General features: G+C 37.6%; 1 protein-coding gene and 1 non-coding gene across 3 annotated transcripts in view; one reads left to right on the forward strand and one right to left on the reverse strand.

The window, feature by feature from the left end:
• Positions 1-19,500, reverse strand: part of PLCB1 (phospholipase C beta 1) — a 673,888-nt gene that overhangs the window by 80,458 nt on the left and 573,930 nt on the right. For both annotated transcript variants that reach the window (XM_077872243.1, XM_077872244.1), the window contains exons 28-31: positions 7,207-7,283; positions 7,013-7,102; positions 6,465-6,522; positions 5,768-5,854 (exon numbers count right to left, since the gene is read on the reverse strand). In XM_077872243.1, coding sequence (XP_077728369.1) covers positions 5,768-5,854; positions 6,465-6,522; positions 7,013-7,102; positions 7,207-7,283 — 312 coding nt within the window. The remainder of the gene's footprint in view (positions 1-5,767; positions 5,855-6,464; positions 6,523-7,012; positions 7,103-7,206; positions 7,284-19,500) is intronic.
• Positions 17,962-18,096, forward strand: LOC144298954 (small nucleolar RNA SNORA70). Its single transcript, XR_013365786.1, has one exon. It is a non-coding gene; the product is annotated as a small nucleolar RNA SNORA70 (small nucleolar RNA).

The following is a 19,500-nucleotide window of genomic DNA, read 5'->3' on the forward strand; positions in this document are numbered from 1 at the left end:
CTGAATAAAATATTTCACTGCTAGGATACACGAACTGAACATTTCTTCAGAATTTAGAACTTTACTGAAAAAGAACTGAGTATTCTCTTTCAAAGATGTCTCCTGATGTTTGTAACTTAAGAATTTCAGAAGGCTTTATGTATAAGACTGCACAGTGTAACTTTACATTAAAATGAAGGCCAAAATATTTATCTATTGTACTAGTTGTGTATAGGAATCACCTACTTCCATTTTCCTCAATGCGCTCAAAAATTACATACAAAAGGAATAGACTCATTGATCTCTTTTTTAGTGGGAAAATATACTCTATATAAGAAAAACACTTGGTGCATGTCACAATGTTGGACATTCTCAAATAAACTTTCACACTGTTACTGGCCAAATGTGGTTTCCTACCAAATATGTGCCAGTGGGATGGAAGTTCTTGATCCTAGTGTGGAAATGAAATGGTTTTGATAGAAGCAAATTGTCCTCTGACTGTTCTGTTGGAGGATGGTAACAATTTTAGGAACTTGAGTGGATACTTACAGATCATAAGCCCATGGTTGACTAAAAGGTTAGAAGGTTACATAGGTTACACTTTGGATTAATCTTCATTTGTAGCTTGCTCTACATCCACCAGAACTCCTTGCCATTGAGGAACTGTTTTCTCTCAGCAATTGGCTTTTCAAATTTCTTTTGTTAAAAAAAAAATACTTGTTCAATTTTAAAGGAGTTGTTTGGTTATCAAAGGCTTGGAAAATTACGCAGCTTATAATTGTGGTTCCGAACAGCCCAAAATAGTAATGCCAGGAGAATATACGAATGTAAAAATAGCTTCCTCCCTGTTTTGGAGGAGGTTAGGAACATTAAGCACATTATTACACTAGTTAGAAAAAGTGGATGAAGAGAAACTAAATGATTATATTGGACATTATGGTGAAAGAAACTGACAAATGGAAGAAATATGATGCCATGTAGTGTGTATTTTTGCTATAAGCAAAAGATAAGCCATTATTGGTTTCTAGGTAGAAAACTACTTACTGCATCTTAAAATACTTGAAAAAGGAACGGTAGTCCCCTCAGTTAACTCTGACAGTTTGTCATGATTTCCTCTTCATAGAAAGGTTGAAATTACCTTTAATATTACCTACTATAGAGTCAACTCAATTTTTTGTCCAACATTCAATGATAGAACAGCACATAAATTTCTAGATGTCATAAAATCATTCTACCCTCTCACCTTTCTAACTGAATGGAACTGACTCAGTTAAACCTCTTTTATAAATACTACTGGTTGGTTTCATTTCCTTGAGTTATTGTTCTTTCTTTTTTTATATAAATTTATTTTTTATTGGCGTTCAATTTGCCAACATATAGAATAACACCCAGTGCTCATGCCGTCAAGTGCCCCCCTCAGTGCCCATCACCCAGTCACCCCCACCCCTGCCTACCTCCCCTTCTACCACCCCTAGTTCATTTCCCAGATTTAGGAGTCTTTCATGTTCTGTCTCCCTTTCTGATATTTCCCACTCATTTTTTCTCCTTTCCCCTTTATTCCTTTTCACTATTATTTATATTCCCCAAATGAATGAGACCATATAATGTTTGTCCTTCTGTGATTGACTTACTTCACTCAGCATAATACCCTCCAGTTCCATCCACGTTGAAGCAAAGGGTGGGTATTTGTCATTTCTAATGGCTGAGTAATATTCCATTGTATAGATAAACCACATCTTCTTTATCCATTCATCTTTCGATGGACGCCGAGGCTCCTTCCACAGTTTGGCTATTGTGGACATTGCTGCTATAAACATCGGGGTGCAGGTATCCCGCGTTTCACTGCATCTGTATCTTTGGGGTAAATCCCCAGCAGTGCAATTGCTGGGTCGTAGGGCAGGTCTATTTTTAACTCTTTGAGGAACCTCCACACAGTTTTCCAGAGTGGCTGCACCAGTTCACATTCCCACCAACAGTGCAGGAGGGTTCCCCTTTCTCCGCATCCTCTCCAACATTTGTGGTTTCCTGCCTTGTTAATTTCCCCCATTCTCACTGGTGTGAGGTGGTATCTCATTGTGGTTTTGATTTGTATTTCCCTGATGGCTAGTGATGTGGAGCATTTTCTCATGTGCTTCTGTTAATTTCCCTCAATCTATGTCGAGCTTCAAAGGCCATTCTGATACTGGATATGAAGAGGGATTATTTCAAAGCCAGTGCTATCCTATTTCTGGTCCACATCCAGCAATCACAGGAGCATGGATGAATGCTATGCTGGCCTGGACTTTCACTTGCCTATATTTGCTATTCTGTGCTTTGTTCTTTCTCCACATGACCTGCACTTGATCCTTTTCACTTCACTGTTTATTATTGCCCCTTCTTATCACAGACATTTCCTTTGATTAGCCACTGTGTCCTACAATATTAACAGTCATAATTTCTTATGTTATTACTAAAGTCATGGTTCCAAACCACAAAATTTTTAAGCCCTGAAGAACACCTCTTAATAAATGCCTTAGTTTAACATGAAGCCAAAAATCTCCAAGGGCAATCTTTAAATCCAGAGACAAGATGATCATAAGGGCAACATGGAGGAAAAGCAGAGAGATATCACTGTAGTTTCTATTTACAGTAAAAAAAATAAAGGCAATAGAAATAAATGCTGATGAGGTTGTGGAGAAAAAGGAACCTTTACGCAATGTTGGTGGGAATGCAAATTGGTACAGCCACTATGGAAAATAGTATGGAGGCTCAAGTACATCCACTACTTTTACATCCAAAGTAAACAAAAACACTAACTTGAAAAAATACATGCACCCCTATGTTTACTGCAGCATTACTTAAAATAGCCAAGATATGGAAGCAACCCAAGTGTCTATCCATAGATGAACGGATAAAAAAGTTAAAAAAAAAAAGTATATTTATACAATGGATCATTATTCAGCCATAAAAAAGAATGAGAGCTTGCCATTTGCAACAACATGGAAGAAGTTAGGGGGTATTATGATAAGTGAAATAAGACAGAGAAAAACTATTACTATATAATTTCACTCATATGTAGAATTTAAGAAAACAAATAAAAACGAGACAAAAATCAGAATTTAAATACAGAGAACAAACTGAGAGTTGCCAGAAGGGAGGTGGGTGGAGGGTTGAAGAAATATGTGAAGGGGATTAAGAGAGTACATTTACCATGATGAGCACTAAGTAAGTGTAAATTATTAAATCACTATATTGTACACCTGAAACTAATATAACATTGGATATTAATTATACATCAACGAAAATAAAAATATAAAAATAAATAAACATAATACCTCTCAAATGCCCCTTCTCCATATATCATCACTTTGGGGATTAGGGCTTCAACATGTGAATTTTGGGAGGACACAATTCAATCCATAATACCATTTGATTTTGATTATTAGCTATTTTTGGACTAAACTGATCATGTGCAGACAGGCTCAGCATTTTGCAAACAAAACAAAACAAAAATGAAGGCAAAAAAATTACTAAAAATTCATAGAAATACTTCAGATCTCTTGTTAAGAGGCCAAAAGAAAGAAGAAATGGGAAATTGCGATAAATATGGTAGTGGCACACACTGTTAATTACCTACCTAATTGCTATTTCTATTTCTTTGATAAGGTGCCTGTTGACATGAAGCTGAGGAGAAGCTAGACTCCCTCCACTCCTTTGAGTGAGCCTGAATTGCACTAAGTCAATCATGCAAATGACACTCTCCTGCCAGTGACTGGTTTAGGAATGGGTATATGGCACAATCCTAGCCAATGAGGAAATTGGTATTGAGAAGATTCAGGAAGGATTTTTCCTTAATCCTATAAATAAAGGGTTATAAAATGAAGTCATTACCTTTTTTGCCTTTGAATGATTTTATGTAATGTGATGCATGGTGCTATGGCAGCCATCTTGTGACTGTGGGTTTATAGTACAGGCACGAAAGGCAACAAAGTGAGATGGCATGGTGGAAATTCTGAAAATACTTGGATTCTCGATGAGGTTGCTGAGCTATTAGATTAACCAATCCTAAAACTGCAACATGGCTGAACTTCCAGTAATTTGACTTGCTAAGTTTATTATTGTGTAAGCCAGTTATAATTGGGTTTTCTGCCAAACTGCTGCAGAATGCACCCTGACTGATCAGTTGTCCAACAGTTATTCTTCTAATGTGTAGTTATATGCAGTGAAGAAATTTAAAGGTGCTTAACACCTACCAAAACTGACTTTAGTTATGACAACCTAGCTCAGTAACAGAATCTTTGTAGGGTTTTTTATATTGAGTTACATAATTGGGACACATTTGTGATTGCATTATATCGAGACAAGTAGTCGACATTTTTAGAACAAAAACAAAGCAAAATAAAACTCTTGAGAACAACAATATCTCATAAGAGAGATTTAAAAAAAAACACACAACCCCAAAGATGGCTAATAAGATATCAATCCTAACCAAGGTATATTATGTTAATGTACAAAGTAATGACATGTGAATTCAAACAGCATGGATTGAAAATGTACATATTTGACTATATGATTTGGGGCTGATTATTAAGGTATTAATGTGTTTCTTTTTTTTTTTTAAATGTGTTTCTTAAATTCCAGTTGGACCTGAATCTTTTGCTCCACACATTTTGAAAGATCAATCCTAAATGGAAAGTATAGCAATTTCTGAAATAATCTTAAAACCTATCGCTAATGCATAATCAACCCAAGATGATGGCTAAGAATATTTAAATTGTAGGTTTACATGAAGAGCATAAAAATTAGCAGCATATTTAAGTAATTATTAATTCTCAGATTTTCATTACTGCTTCATCTATGTTGCCAGGCCTAAAAGCTTTAGGAGTCAAAAATATTAAATGTATTTCCTGCCTAATAAATAAAAAAGGACAAGATTGGAAATAACTACAAAAATATATTTAGAATTAGCCACAAAAAATTCTATAAGAAGTAAATTGATGAATGGACTATACAAGGAAATGAAAATAACAATTTTGAGCTTTGCAGGTTCAAAGAGTACTTGTATAGAATAGCAATACCTTTTAGAGTAGAGCTTTTAAGCCTCACATAGAATAATAATAAAACTGAAAAACTCATTTTTCGCAAATATTCACTGATGAATCAAAATGTATGGAATAATCTAAAATTAAGATGCTGTTTGCCAACCTAATAGTCTTTGATTTACAGATGATTAGTTTGTTTAAAGTTAGTATTCACGAACAATTGATTTTGACCAAACAATAAGGATAAGGTCATTTTAAAGAGGAGTCACAATAAACTATTACTATTGGGGAAAATAAGGTTTGTTTCTTGTTTTGTTTTGTTTGTTTGTTTGTTTTGGTTTATGAGATCATTTTGTTGGCTAAAAACCTGGGTGATTTTGGTACAGGACATCCTCTGCTGGACAGCGTCTGCCATTACAATATTTTATCAGATCTGAAGAGGCTTGGCTAATTCTTCTAATTATCCCTATTCTAGCAGGGAGAGAGGGAAGGTACTTCAAAGATACCTGAAACATCCCTCAGACTAACTATAATCAAAATGTCAGGAGCTGGGTTCCGAGGATCTGTAATTTGTAAATCTCACCAGTTGATGATAAATGTGTACTGAATAGTGCTAGTAAGATTTTTACCATAGTTGAGGAAGATACAGGAGTTTTACATGTAAGAATGGATCTGAGACTGTGTGTAAGGTACATGACCTACAGAGGTCTTATTCTAATCGAATGGAAAGAAAATGAAGTTATTGTGTATTATTTGGTTCAGTTTACCTTGGGCTTTTCATCCAGGATCTGCTGACGTATCTCCTTGTGTTTCTCTACAAGTTTTTCTTGCCGTTTACTTTGTGCCTCTTCTAACTATAAGAAAGTTACAAAGAAAGTCATTTTCATCTAAACATTCAAGTGAATGTTTTCAGAAAAATTGAAAGCTTTTCAGATCTATGGCATACATTGGTTTCTTTCATATCGTGATCAAGAACTGCCCTTACAAGTGTAGGAGACTGTTGGAGTCAGTCCTGGGTGATGGGTAAACAGAGTGGAGGTGGGTGATCTATAGATTATGCTATTCTTAGATTTTTGTTAATGTTTGAAAATTTCTGTAATGTCAATTTCAAAAACAAAATAAAACTAATATGAAGAAGTGCCTTTGAAGGTTGCCATCTTCCTTATCACTGATGACAATGACAGGTTCTTTTGGGGGATCTCCTATTAACCTTATGTTTCTGGGCTCCTGACTTTGGAAAGGATTCTTGACATCTATTTTTGATGAGCCTTATATTTATATGTAAATTTACAATTAAACTTGCAAAAACATTGATTACAAAAGGCCTGCTCTGTAAAGCAGCTCTTCTGGGTACTGGTGATAAGCAGATACAGCAAGGCATGGCATTTCCCTTCAGAGGCTCACATTGTGTTTGCCAAACATCGAGACATGGTTTGCAAAGCAGAGAGAGATTAACTGACATACCCTCTTGATGTACTGCACCACCTCCTGGATATATGACCGGATCATCTCTGTCTTTTCCCTAAGAGCAAATGACAACTAGATCATTATATGAACTCATCCAGCATCAACAAATAGGTGCACTTCAGACTTCCAGATGAAACTTTACAGAACTTTCAACATTCTCATTGCTACTGCAAGAAAGGTACAGTCTGCTAGCTCTGGACAAAAGTCAGTTCCGCCCAAGGGCAAGCAAACTCTGTCTTTACTAAATGCTGGGAAAGTTGCCTCACAGTATGGCAACTGAGGATTTGATTTTTTCCTAAAGGAAACTCTTTACTCAGTCTTTATCTGAAAGATCCTTAGGTGTGCCTTCATCCTTTTCCATGTTTAAAACAACAACAACAACAACAACAACAACAACAAAAACTTTACAAAAGGGATATTTTGAAAGGTTAATTAGAGGACAAATTTCACAGATGGATCTTTATGTGGTTAAGAAGCTCTTATTCTAAACAGAATAAAATAGTCCCCAGGTGAAACTTAGGGGAGAAGGGATTCTTTCTCCTTACTCTTCCATTTGACTTTTGTCTTTGGATTTAGCTTCTGTTATCTTCTCCTGCCTTTTTTTATCCATTTTCTTCTTTAATTCCTTCTTCTCTCTGAAGTCAAAATGGAAGTAGAAGAAAAAAAGGCAAATGAAATGGCAGTTTGTGTGCAATACATGTATAGACACAAGCCCAATGTAAAGAGAACGCAGGCTTACTTCTCACAGATTTCTTTGAGCTTCTTCAACTGATTGTTCTGACATTCTTCAGCAACATCCGTCAATTTTTGAATAAGCTGGGGAAAGAAAATGTGTTTGCTGTTTTACGCGATCATAAACAAAGCACCTGCTCCCTGGATCCCCCAGACAGCAGTGTCTGGAGTTAGAAAATCTCTGATTGATGTTTAACAATAGTTAAAATTGCGCATCTAACAGGCAATGGGGACATAATTTAAAAACCATTATCTAGGTTGTAATATGAAAGTAATCCTCAAAAAAAAAAAAAAAAAAGAAAGTAATCCTCATATCTCTTTTTAAATTTTTTAAAGGTTTTACTTATTTATTCATGGAAGACCCAGAGAGAGAGGCAGAGACATAGGCAGAGGGAGAAGCAGATTCCCTGCAGGGAGTCTGAGGCAAGACATGATCCCAGGACCTGGGGATCATGACCTGAGCCAAACCACTGACCCACCCAGGCAACCCTACGTCTTTTTTAATTAAACAGAATTCCTTAGATTATTGTCCTGGTTACTGCAGCTTGGCTCAGTGCAAAGAGAACGAACAGAGTAGGCTCAGGTTCCAGTCCCCACTCTATCTAAGACCTCAAAAATATGATTTTGGTCAAGAGTGCTACATTTTCTCAGTTATAAATGGGATTATCAAATGCCTTTGTCTCTTGAAGATACAGTGAAGCTCAAAATAACATGAATGTAAATTATAATCAACTGTGAATTGTAATTCTTGATTTCCACTTAATTCATTGTTTAATTGCTTCAAGGGCCATGAGTTGCTCATCTTAGAAATTGATGTTTGTGTCCCTATGTGGGTCCCTTCCAAAGACCATCAGAAATTCTCTTCTATGGTATGGTACCATTGGATTTTAACACATGCCATAAAAGCAATTATTTTACTGTCTTGCATCTATTTTCTTATTAAACCAAGCTTCCTGAGATCAGAGACTGTGTTTGTGTTTGCATATCCTAGGCCTCTGCATCATTCCTCATATTCAGTAGATGCTCAATAAATGTATATCAATTACCCAAGGGTCATTTTCTCCTCCAATCGCATCTCTTTCTCTTTTTCACATGAAGAACCTAGAGAACCTTCTGCCATTACTCAGGCAGTGGTGGCAACTGGACTCCACCTGTCTGACTGGAGCCCCAAGGAGATGGTGTGGGCTTCCTCTGAAATCCTACCACTGATGTTCGCCAGTGATAGAGATTCTCAGATACAGCAGGGTAGGTTGACACAGTTTCATATAAGTGATTGCTGCAACAGGGATAAAGCAATCTACTCAGTCCCAGCAAATTTGCTTTGATCATTTACATATGGCTGGCACAGTTTGAAGATTTTTAAGTGTATTCAATTCATCCGGTTATAAGAGCTGCACTATGAGGTTGTGTTTTTTTTTTTTTTTTTTTTTTTTTGAGGTTGTGTTTTTCTCTTCATTTTACACATGAAGACACTGACACTTGTGGCTTAAGTTCTGGGCTCACACTCACAGGTAAGTGGCAGAGCTGGTTTCAAACCCAGCAAATTAGGTTCTGTGGCTTGTAGCCTTTACCACTTCCCCATGCTCTTTTCATTTTGATTTTAGAATTTTTTTTCTTAAAAAAAAAAAAAACACAGAAAAACCCTTCTTACATAAGAGAATAAAAAGTTAAGGGAGATATTTTCTTAGAGAATTATAATAAAGATGGCACATTAGCCTAACGTTAGTGTGAAATTTGATGCATTCATCTGTGAAGTGAATTAAATCTGAACAAATATTAACTGGGATGTGGGCCAGCAGAAAACCTATTTGATCATTCAAAAGACATTGCTTGATCATGACCATCACAATTACAGAAATCATGAAATATTACAGCTTCATAGTGCCATTTATCAAGCTGTCTAGACATAAAATTCCAATGTGCAAAACCTCTGGGAATTTCCTTGATATTCCTGCAAACTCTATTCTAGCTGAGGGCGTGCACCCAGCACCTTTCTTTCCCCACAAGATCTTTCTTCTCTCTCACTAACCCCAAGGAGTTAAGAGGGTTATCCTCCAACCTTTGCTGCAACATGAGATCCACTCCTGGGCAACTTCCTAAAAATGTGGATTGCGGGGCCTGTTCCTAGGCCTATGGACTCTAAATGTCTAAGGGGTGGGCCTGGAAATCAGTATTCAAAATCTCTGGTGATTTGGATCCTTCGCCAGGAGTCTCTGTGGGCCTGTCCCCATTTTACAGACCACTGCTAAATCTTCTAGCAATGTTTTTTAATTCAACGGCCTTCATACTTGTTTCCACTTTGTCATCTGTGTCATTCACCTGACTCCAGAATATTCCCTTATTTTCTTGATCATGCCACCATCTGCTTACATTTCTTGCTTTCCTCCCTCAGCTGTCTTCATCCTCAGCTACCTCGCCATCCAGTCATGGAAACCCCTGAGTTTGAGTCCCACAACCCTTCTCCCCATCCAATTCTGACATTTATTTTGATTTGTTGTCACCCCCTATACAATTGGAAGCACTACACTTCCTCAGAGTCTCACAGAAGTTCCCTACCTGCTGCATCCCCTGGCCTTCCTCACTGTCTCTCCTTCAGACCGTCTACATTTGCTCTTTACTCTGGAAGACTTCCCACCTCCTTTGATCCCAGAACAAACACCTTTATTTAAACTATTCAATTTAGCCACAATCCAACAAATATTTATCAAATACTCTAAATACCTAGTGCTCTTCTACAAACTCTGAGCCAATGACTTGGCTTTTAGATCTTGTTACTCAAAATGGAGCATAACTATCTTGGACCAGCAGCACTTGCATTGCCTGGCAACACAACAGAAATCAAATTCTCGGGCCTTACCCCAGATCAACTAAATCAAAATCTGCATTTTTAACAGGATTCTCAGGAGATTTGTATCATGTTACAGTTTGAGAGGCACTGTCTAGATCACTGAGAAAGACAGAGAAAATTTAAAAGAAGCTCTCTGTTATGGGCCAAATGTTTATGTCCCCCCAGAATCCATATATTGATATCCTAACCCCTACTGTAATGGTATTAGGAGGTGGAGCTTTGTGAGGCGGTGATTAGGTCACAAAGTTTAAGCCCTCATTCATGCTCTTATAAAAGATATCCCACAGAGCACGACTGCCCCTTCAGCCATGTGAAGACATAATGAGAAGATAGCCATCTATGAATCTGGAAGTGGGCTTTCACCAGACAGCAGAGCACCTTAATTTTAGACTTCCAGCCTTCAGAACTGTGAGACATAAATGTCTGTTGTTTAAAACACTTAATCTATGAGAATTTGTTATAGCAGCCCAAATGGACTAAGACATTCCCTCAGAGTCCCTCTTTTCTGTCTCAAAAGATCTTTGACATTTTATCTACATTCTCTTCACTACCTCAAACTCAGCGTCTTCACCTCTGACACAAGGATAACATTTCCTTCCTGGGGTGGTCGTGAAAGCTGAAAGGAAAAACATACACACAAGTCCTATTAGACCACTTTGTAGGTCCCTAAGTTGGTTTCCTTACCCTTCCGTCCAAGAGGAAAGTTCTTGCCCTTGTTTTCTATCTTATCTTTTCCTACCTGTGGCAGGACTTGATCTACCATTTCATTTTCTTCTCTCAAACTTTTTTTCTGCCCTGGACACATTCCCTTTTTTTTTTTTTAAAAAAAAAAAAAAAAAAAAAGATTTTATTTATTTACTCATGAGGGATGCCCAGAGAGGGAAAGAAACATAAGCAGAGGGAGAAGCAGGCTCTCTGTGGGAAGCCTGATATACGACTCCATCCCAGGACCCTGGGATCACACCCTGAGCCAAAGGCAGATGCCCAACCACTGAGCCACCCAGGTGCCTCATGGTCACATTTCTTTTGCATAAAAACCCATCTCTGTTTTCCTTACCCTCCCAGAATCCTAAACTTTTGTTCCATCTTGGGCCTTTCTTTCATTTCTAACCCTAAAATGGAAGAAGACCAATTGCAGCTTCCAAAGCTTGGATGCCCCAGCCTGATATTCTTCAGCTCCATCATGTCACTTCCACTTCAACCACTGGAATTCCCCTGATTTTGCTTTAAGATTACAAAAACTTTTTTTGTTCCTAGACTTATTGGCCATTTCTCAGACTTAACTTTTATTATCCAGAGATTCATAAAGTTTCTTAGTTCACATTGTCCTTAGGATCTTTTTTCATGGTACTCTTAAGCTAAAAGAAATAAAAAGACAGCTTTATTTATTCATGAAATAGTTAGGTCCAAACTTAATAGTAGTAGTCTGCACAGTGTCCAACAGATGTTGCTGTTTCCTTAAAAAATGTAAAATATCTTATCTTATCATGCCTCTGTGAGTTCAACATGGTGCCTCAGGGTGACTTTGCACACAGCTGGGGATCATGACTTTATCCTATCTTCCTGACATTGTGCCAGTTGCCAACACTCTCACACGAAGCTCTCTTTTCTGAATTTATGGTATATCTCCAGCAAACACCACAGTCACTTCAACTCTTTTAGGGGCTTCAATTCATTTCAGCATCATGCACTACTTCTGACTAACTCTACCTGAGAATGGCTCACCAGCATCTCAACATTTCTACAAGCAAGTTTAGGATTTGTCTTGCACAGAAGATAAGTCATTGTATTTTCCCACTAATTATCACCATTTAGTTCAAAAGTGGACATTATATTTGATTTCCTTCTTGTGTACTTTCCACATCAAGTGAGTCATAGAGATTTGTGAATTGCTCCTGTTTTTTTTTTAATTTTTATTTATTTATGATAGTCAGAGAGAGAGAGAGAGAGAGAGAGGCAGAGACACAGTCAGAGGGAGAAGCAGGCTCCATGCACCGCGAGCCCGACGTGGGATTCGATCCCGGGTCTCCAGGATAGCGCCCTGGGCCAAAGGCAGGCGCCAAACTGCTGCGCCACCCAGGGATCCCGTGAATTGCTCCTGTTACAATGTATCTCATGACTTTGTGTTAACAGGATTCTGATGCACATTTTTGCTAACTCTGGTCTAGATGTAGAATTCCCTCCCTGCCCTAAGTCTCTCCTTAGTTCTTCCACTCCATCCCACATATTTTTTCTTCTTGTATGTACTAAAGCCCTAACTGGCCTTCTATCCCCACTATGTTGTTATGTTCCAGCTCCAAATTTCCTTTCCTGGCTAGCATTCATCATACCCAATAATCTAGGCAGTATTTTGCTCTCTGAACTGTCCACACTTGCTTTGTCTTATTAATTTTTTTCCACCTTGATGATATTTCCATTTGAATGGAAGACAGTATAATATAGAACATTCCCATGATTACAGAAAGTTCCATTACACTGGGCTACTTTAACTGTTTCTGACAAGGGAGTGGGAACTGGGTCCCTGCTTGTCCATGCCCTTTTCCTTTCTAAACCAGCCTTTGGTAATTCTCTTCTTTGACTGCCGAGATAACTCTAAGCCTGGCCCTTTAACTGGCTTTTGTAAAAGATATTATAGATATTTACCTTTATGTGTACATACTTTATTATGGCTCCCTAAAAGAATACCACCACTGCAATCTCCTTTTCTTAATAATTATTTTTTTGGAAACCCAGACTCTGCACAAAATAAGTACTCAGAAATTGATGTGAATGAAATCTTTAAAGTTTTAAAGCTACATGGATCCTGACCTTGGTGACAATAATGAAACATCATGTTTAAGCCATGGGCTGTCCTATTGGAAATACTTTCAGGACTATATACTTTTCGTACTTAACAAGCTAAGTTTGAGGTTTTTTAAATTTTTGTTTTTTAAAGATTTTATTTATTTGTGAGAAAGAAAGTGAGAGAGAAAGAGAGAGAGAGAGAGAGCATGAGCAGGGGGAGGAACAGGCTCCCCACTGAGCAGGAAGCCTAATACCAGGCTGGGTCCCAGGACTCTGGGATCCTGACCTGAACCAAAGGCAGATGCTTAACCAACTGAGCCACCCAGGCACCCCACAAGCTAAGTTTTGTTTCATAAGAAACAAATGCCTTATTATGAAATCCAAGTATATCTTTTAAAACATGGTTTTGCATGCAACTAATGAAAACAATGTTTCCTTAGAATCACAGAGAATATGTGTTTTAAAAAGGACAGCATCCCTGTGTTTAATATGGCAAATATGTGAATGTCTTTCCATTGTGCTCAGTTTCCCTTGGCGTCTCCCACTCTTCCACACTACAGACCCCTCCCTGTAGCATTCTGCTTTTCCAGCTATTCCCAAAAGACCATTACTCTTACTATAATTCTGTCCTTTCAACATTTACTGTTTTCTTTTACACTTCCTCTCCTTAGGGTCCAGGAGGTAAAATGATTAATATTATGTGTCTTTGTTAATAATATACTACTATTGTCAGACTCCCACAAAACTGGCATATATATGTATATATATATATATATGTATATATATATATATATACATATATATATATACACACATATGCATCAATATGTATAATTATCCCCTTCCTACAACTAAAGAGAGATTTGGGGCCTGGCTATGGTTTTCTCTACTTAACACTACATGTCCAGGAAGAACCTCTGCTTTCTGAGAACTGGCTCTGTGCCAAATGTGGTTCCCATAGGAGCTACTGTATTCCTTATCCCCATCCCTTGGCCAAGGAAACTGGTCCCAGGGGAGGCATTTATCTAAATTGGACCAGTCATCACCTGACCTTAGCCACAGGTGATTGGTCTAAGGATGCAAGTTTGGCCAATAACATGATGCTTACAAGGTTTCCTCAAGATTTTTCCAACCTGCTACTAGAGAAAGAAATAACTTAGATAAGGCTGGCCTATATTTTCTGACAAAGGGAAGCCTGTATGCTGTTAGAAAAGAATAGTGCTAATACACATTGGAAAGAAAGAGAGAGAGGGAGACAGAGAGAGAGAGAAAGAGAGAGAGAAGAAAGGAGAAAGAGAGGGAGAAGGACAGAAAGAGAGAAAGGAACAGAAGGAAAAGGGGAGACATATAGGGAGACGCCAGGCATAGAAAGGGCTGCCAGTGATTGCCAGCATCCATTTCTCCATGCCTTCCCTTCCCTGGTGTTATGGTCATTCTTTCCTTACGTGATCTACCCTATGCATGTTTCTAGTGTATAAGTTAGTTCACCATGGACTCTTGTCACTTGCAACCAAAAGAATTGTGGCAAAAACTTGAAATAGAAAACCCCAAATAAGATAAAGGAAACTGCATATTTGGGTCCAGAATTTCTGTTGCATGAGGTGTGAAATCAGGACCCAGAAGAGGGATTTTTCACACAATAATTGAAGTGTTTTTTAGCTAACCTAAAGATGCACTCACTTTTGGTGTATTTCTTAGCAGATAGACTCTACTCAAAGAACTACTCAATCATGCACTAGTCACAAAACTCACTGAAGATGAAGAAAAGATTAGTTTAGAATTCCTGAGGGGGGGGGAACAAGAGAGTACATGGTTAAACTGAATTGCAGTAAACATTTAATTTTAACTTTTAGTATGGTTCTTTTATCTGGCCCAAAGGAATAGGCACATTTCAGTTATTGGGCTTATTTATTTACCACTCTTGACAACTCCCCTAGTTAAATGTTCCAAACCTTTTAAGGAGTGAAAAAGAAAAGCCCTGGGGGAACATAATTTCATGCTTGTTTTCAACTCCGTGCTGAAATTCACTTGAGTTAGTTATTTGAGGGTGAGAGAATGGTTTCCATGGAAGAGAATAATTCCTTAACTCTAACTCAAAAGGGATTAAAAAACAAAACAAACAAAAAAACAAACAAAAAAAAAACATGTGGACAGAAATTGGCATGCTTAGAGTCTCTTCTTAAGAAGGACAATTTTGGAAAATAAGCAAAAGTCAAGTATAGGATGTTCAGACTTTAGGCACAACCCATTTTCCTTCCCCTTCCAGTAATATATCTAGAAAAGATACTACCTTCTTTTCTGCTCATCAAAACATTTTCACTATAATTTGTTGTTTTTTCTTCTACAAAGACTTAATTTATGATGCTTCTAAACCAAGTAATGATTTGTGGACTAAAGACATTACTGACAATTTAAAATGCAAGGTGGACACTCACACTAGAGTATATCCTGCCATTCAAATTGAGAAACATTCATTCAGTCAGTCAACCAGTATTTATTTACTGAGCACCTATGATGCGCTGGATGTTTGTGCTAGTATTGATGGTCCAACCATGAGCTGACAGGTTCAGTTCACAGGGAGCTGATATTCTTCATTTGTTCTCTTTTCTTTTCAAGAGGACAAAAATCTTGGACTAAAAGGGCAACAATCATTGTCTGAGATATTCTCTCATACCTATGAAATTATTTCTTAATATTTGCATAACTACATAGAATTTATAGCAACTTATTTGAGTCTAAATGTTAAAAGATCCTTGGAATTCTTTTCTTTGCTTGGCAAAAAAAACATGCACACACACACACACACACACACACACACAAAGGAAAGAAAAGAAAAAAAAAATCTCACCACAATTCCTGGTCAATGTTCATTAAATATGTAACATTTAGAATTATTTTTCACTTTTTTTTTTTTTTTTTTTTAAATTTTTTAAATTTATTTATGATAGTCACAGAGAGAGAGAGAGAGAGGCAGAGACACAGGCAGAGGGAGAAGCAGGCTCCATGCACCGGGAGCCTGATGTGGGATTCGATCCCGGGTCTCCAGGATCGCGCCCTGGGCCAAAGGCAGGCGCCAAACCGCTGCGCCACCCAGGGATCCCTATTTTTCACTTTTAAGTTACACCGAGGTAAATGCCAGCTTTTTAGCTTTCTGGGAAATATAAATAGATCGATGTACCATACTCCCTTGAATGATATTTCTGGTATTCTTCTATGAGGCTGTCAAATGGAAATACATTCAAACTTTTGAAAAAATCGAGAATTTTATAAAGGGACCTCTACTTAAGGTATGCTAATGATACTTGGGTTTTACCAATGAGAAAATGTTTGAATTTCATCAAATTAATTGAGACTATTATATCTGATTAAGTCAATGGAAAAAACCACAACCAAACCACTACAATTTTAGGGTAAGGCTTTGTAATTTTAAAAGATGTCAAGACCATTTAGTTTAGAATAAATAAAATAAATATTAGTTACCACTCAGATGTGGGAAAGTAGCAGTAACGTACAAAACTAGAGGTTTTCAAATAATTAGCAAAAGAGATCTGATTAAAAGATATGTGATTTGTCCTGTGGTTTGTTACTAAAATAGGGCAATAAATCATGGGCTTAATATTTCAACAGTCCTTTTGGAATCCAGACTCAAAAGAGCTGCCTGTGAAGATAAATACCACAGCATGTCAGCTACTTTTTTTTCTTAATGCAAAATATATCATTTCAGCATCCCTGACTTGGCAAATAGAATGCAATGAGTCCTGTAATTCCAGAGGGCACAAAAGAAATGATCAGACTTGTGGGTTCTATTCTGGGATTTTCCTTCCAGCAGAATCCCTTCTGTTCCCTAAGCTTCTTTTAGTTGACACAAGTCAAAACTATTATTTTCTTTGCCTTTGGGGATGGTTCTATTTACTGACTTTTTTTTCTTAATGTTACCTAAATAGTTACCAATTAACACATAAAAGTACATTAAGATATATTGTGTACACACACAAAAGAAAAACCAAAATTTATTGCTTTAAACTTAAATTCCTCATTATTTAATAGGCCCAAGAATTGGGTCATCTCTGATTCTATAATTAAAGGAAATTAGCATTACTGTCAGAGGGAGACTTTACAACCATTCTTGTACAAACTTTTCATTTTAAAAATAAGGATAAAGACACTCAAAGAGATAAAATTATTTAGCTAATGTTATACAAATAAAAATGGAAGTTATGTCTCCTTAGCTTAAATCCTATGCAAATAGTTCTTTGGTAAAGAATGATGACTATCTTTTGGGCACCATGTTAAGTTTCCATGGATGATTTTATTGCATCTCACATCCAAAGAATGAGGGCTGTGTGTAGATTATTGCCCTAATTCTCCACCATTCCCTGCATTCACGCTTTCTGTAATGTGACTTGCAGGTCCCCTAAGAGATAGGATCTATTTCCCTATCCCTTGAATCTGGACAAATCTTATGACTTGCTTTGACCAAAGAAGGAAGAATTTTAGAAGATCTCTCAAAACACCTGTCCATTTCCTCTTGCTCTCAAGTGGAATCCTTTTCAATTTTCACATGAACAAGGTCAGAGTAGCCAGCCAACATCTGAGCCAGCCAACAGCCAGCCAAACTCCAGAATCAGAGCCACTAGGTGATGGACAGCTAAACCAGAGACGCGTGAATAAGCCCAGCCAAGACTGGAGGAACCATCCAGTTGAGTCAAGCTCAAATTGCTACACATAGAATCAAGAGGTAAACAAATTGTTGTATTAAGGCAATAAGTTTTGAGGTGTTTATTATGCAACAAAGCTACCTGATAAAGATGGGCATACTATTAATAGATCTGTCTGATTTCACAACCTGTACTCTTAACCACTGTAAGCCCCTGAGGGCAGGGACTACATTTAGGCTTGGTCCACATGGAATTCCCCCACCAGTATGAGGACCACAGCAGGCCTTCAAGAACTTCTGATTAATAAATGACTATATAAGTGTGTTTCATACTAACTTGCCCAACCTCCCAAAATAATAAATGAAAAGATACCACATAAACTCTATGCGTCAAAAGGAAAGGATATAATCCAACAGAAAAGCAGGTGATGGATATGAATGGGAAGTCCATAAAAAGAAAAAGAGACTATAATCCACAGCCAATTAAGCTGACTATACCCTTCCGCCCTGGGGGCCTGGTGTGTAATGGTTGCAAACAGTAGCCTCTGTGGTTAGTATATGCAGCCTGTTGTTTGTATTGGTTGCCTCGAGGGACCTTGGAAACAGTCCTTTCTAGTGGACATTCATTTCTGACAGTACTATGTCCAATCTAGGCTCCAGACAGATATTCAAGGTGCCTTTGGAAAGCCCCAGGGCACAGTGGCCAGGGTTCACATTGGCCAAGTCATCATGTCCCTTTACACTGAGGTGCAGAACAAGGAGCATGTGATTAAGGCTCTGCTCAGGGCCAAGTTCAAGTTCCCTGACCACCAAAAGAGCCACATTCCCAAGAAGTAGGGCTTGAATAAGTTTAATGCAAATAAATTGAGCACATGGTGGCTGGAAAGCAGTTCATTCTAGATGGCTATGGGGTGTAATACATCCCTAATCATAGTCCCCTGGACAAATGATGGGCCCTGCATTCATGAGAATCTTGGCACTGCCCTTTTGTTATTCATGCCCACCAATAAATCCTACTTCCTGCCAAAAAAAATAATAAAAGGAATACAAATAACTAATATACACAGGGAATTTCTGCTCATAATTAAAGCAATGGAATGTAAGATAAAGATAACTTCTATATATATATATGAAAAGAACAACATATATATATATATGAAAAGAACAACATCCATTCTATTAGGGTTACCCAATGGTAACAAATAAGAACACATTTTGACAATTCTTTCATTCTTTATTTCACTACTAAATTCTTTGATTTATTTGTCATTTCTTATTTGGTGGAGAATGTAAAATTTTTAGGAAAGTTAAGTAATTTATTTATCAAGAAAAATAATCTCATGTTAAGGTCAGAATATTGGAGGAAGACAGAGAACACTACCACAACTCAGTAGAGTTACTTCCTGACACTGTAATTACTCCTGGCCCATATACTTCAGCTGGTTGACCATAGAAGGGAGAAAATTCAAGGTTTTCTTATTTACAGGCTGCAACAGCAAATGGTGTCCTGAAATCATCAAAAGGAAGGCAATGAGCTCCATCAAGTTGAAGCAAGATGTTAAAAACTGCAATACACATTTATATGTGAAGTCAAGATTTCCTAGTCAATTAATGTATAATTTTTTACAAAGTCCATTAGTAGCTGGTCAGTATTCACCCAGAGCTGTCACTATGAAACATCTTTCAATCCCCGGGACTGGCATGGACCTGAGGAACTCAGGTGGATGGATATTAATGTTGGCTTGGGCCCAGAAATGATTCTTAGTGAGATAAATGGGAGGATGTAAAGAACAATAGCAGCCATTAAGGCTGATGTGAAGGAAGGGAGAAATGAATGGGACTGGCACACGTGTGAGACTTAAAACATGAGAAAGAGGAGAAAACATAGGGAGTAAAGCAAAGCAAAGCAAAACAAGTCTCTGCAAAGGATAAAGAGTGTGGTGACTATGAGAGAAAATGAGGAGATCTTTTCTCGAGCAATGAAAAAGAAGAAAAGGAGAGAAGACAGAACA

This window comes from Canis aureus, chromosome 26 (genome assembly GCF_053574225.1).
Source record: "Canis aureus isolate CA01 chromosome 26, VMU_Caureus_v.1.0, whole genome shotgun sequence".
In the NCBI taxonomy this organism is placed as follows: Eukaryota; Metazoa; Chordata; class Mammalia; order Carnivora; family Canidae; genus Canis; species Canis aureus.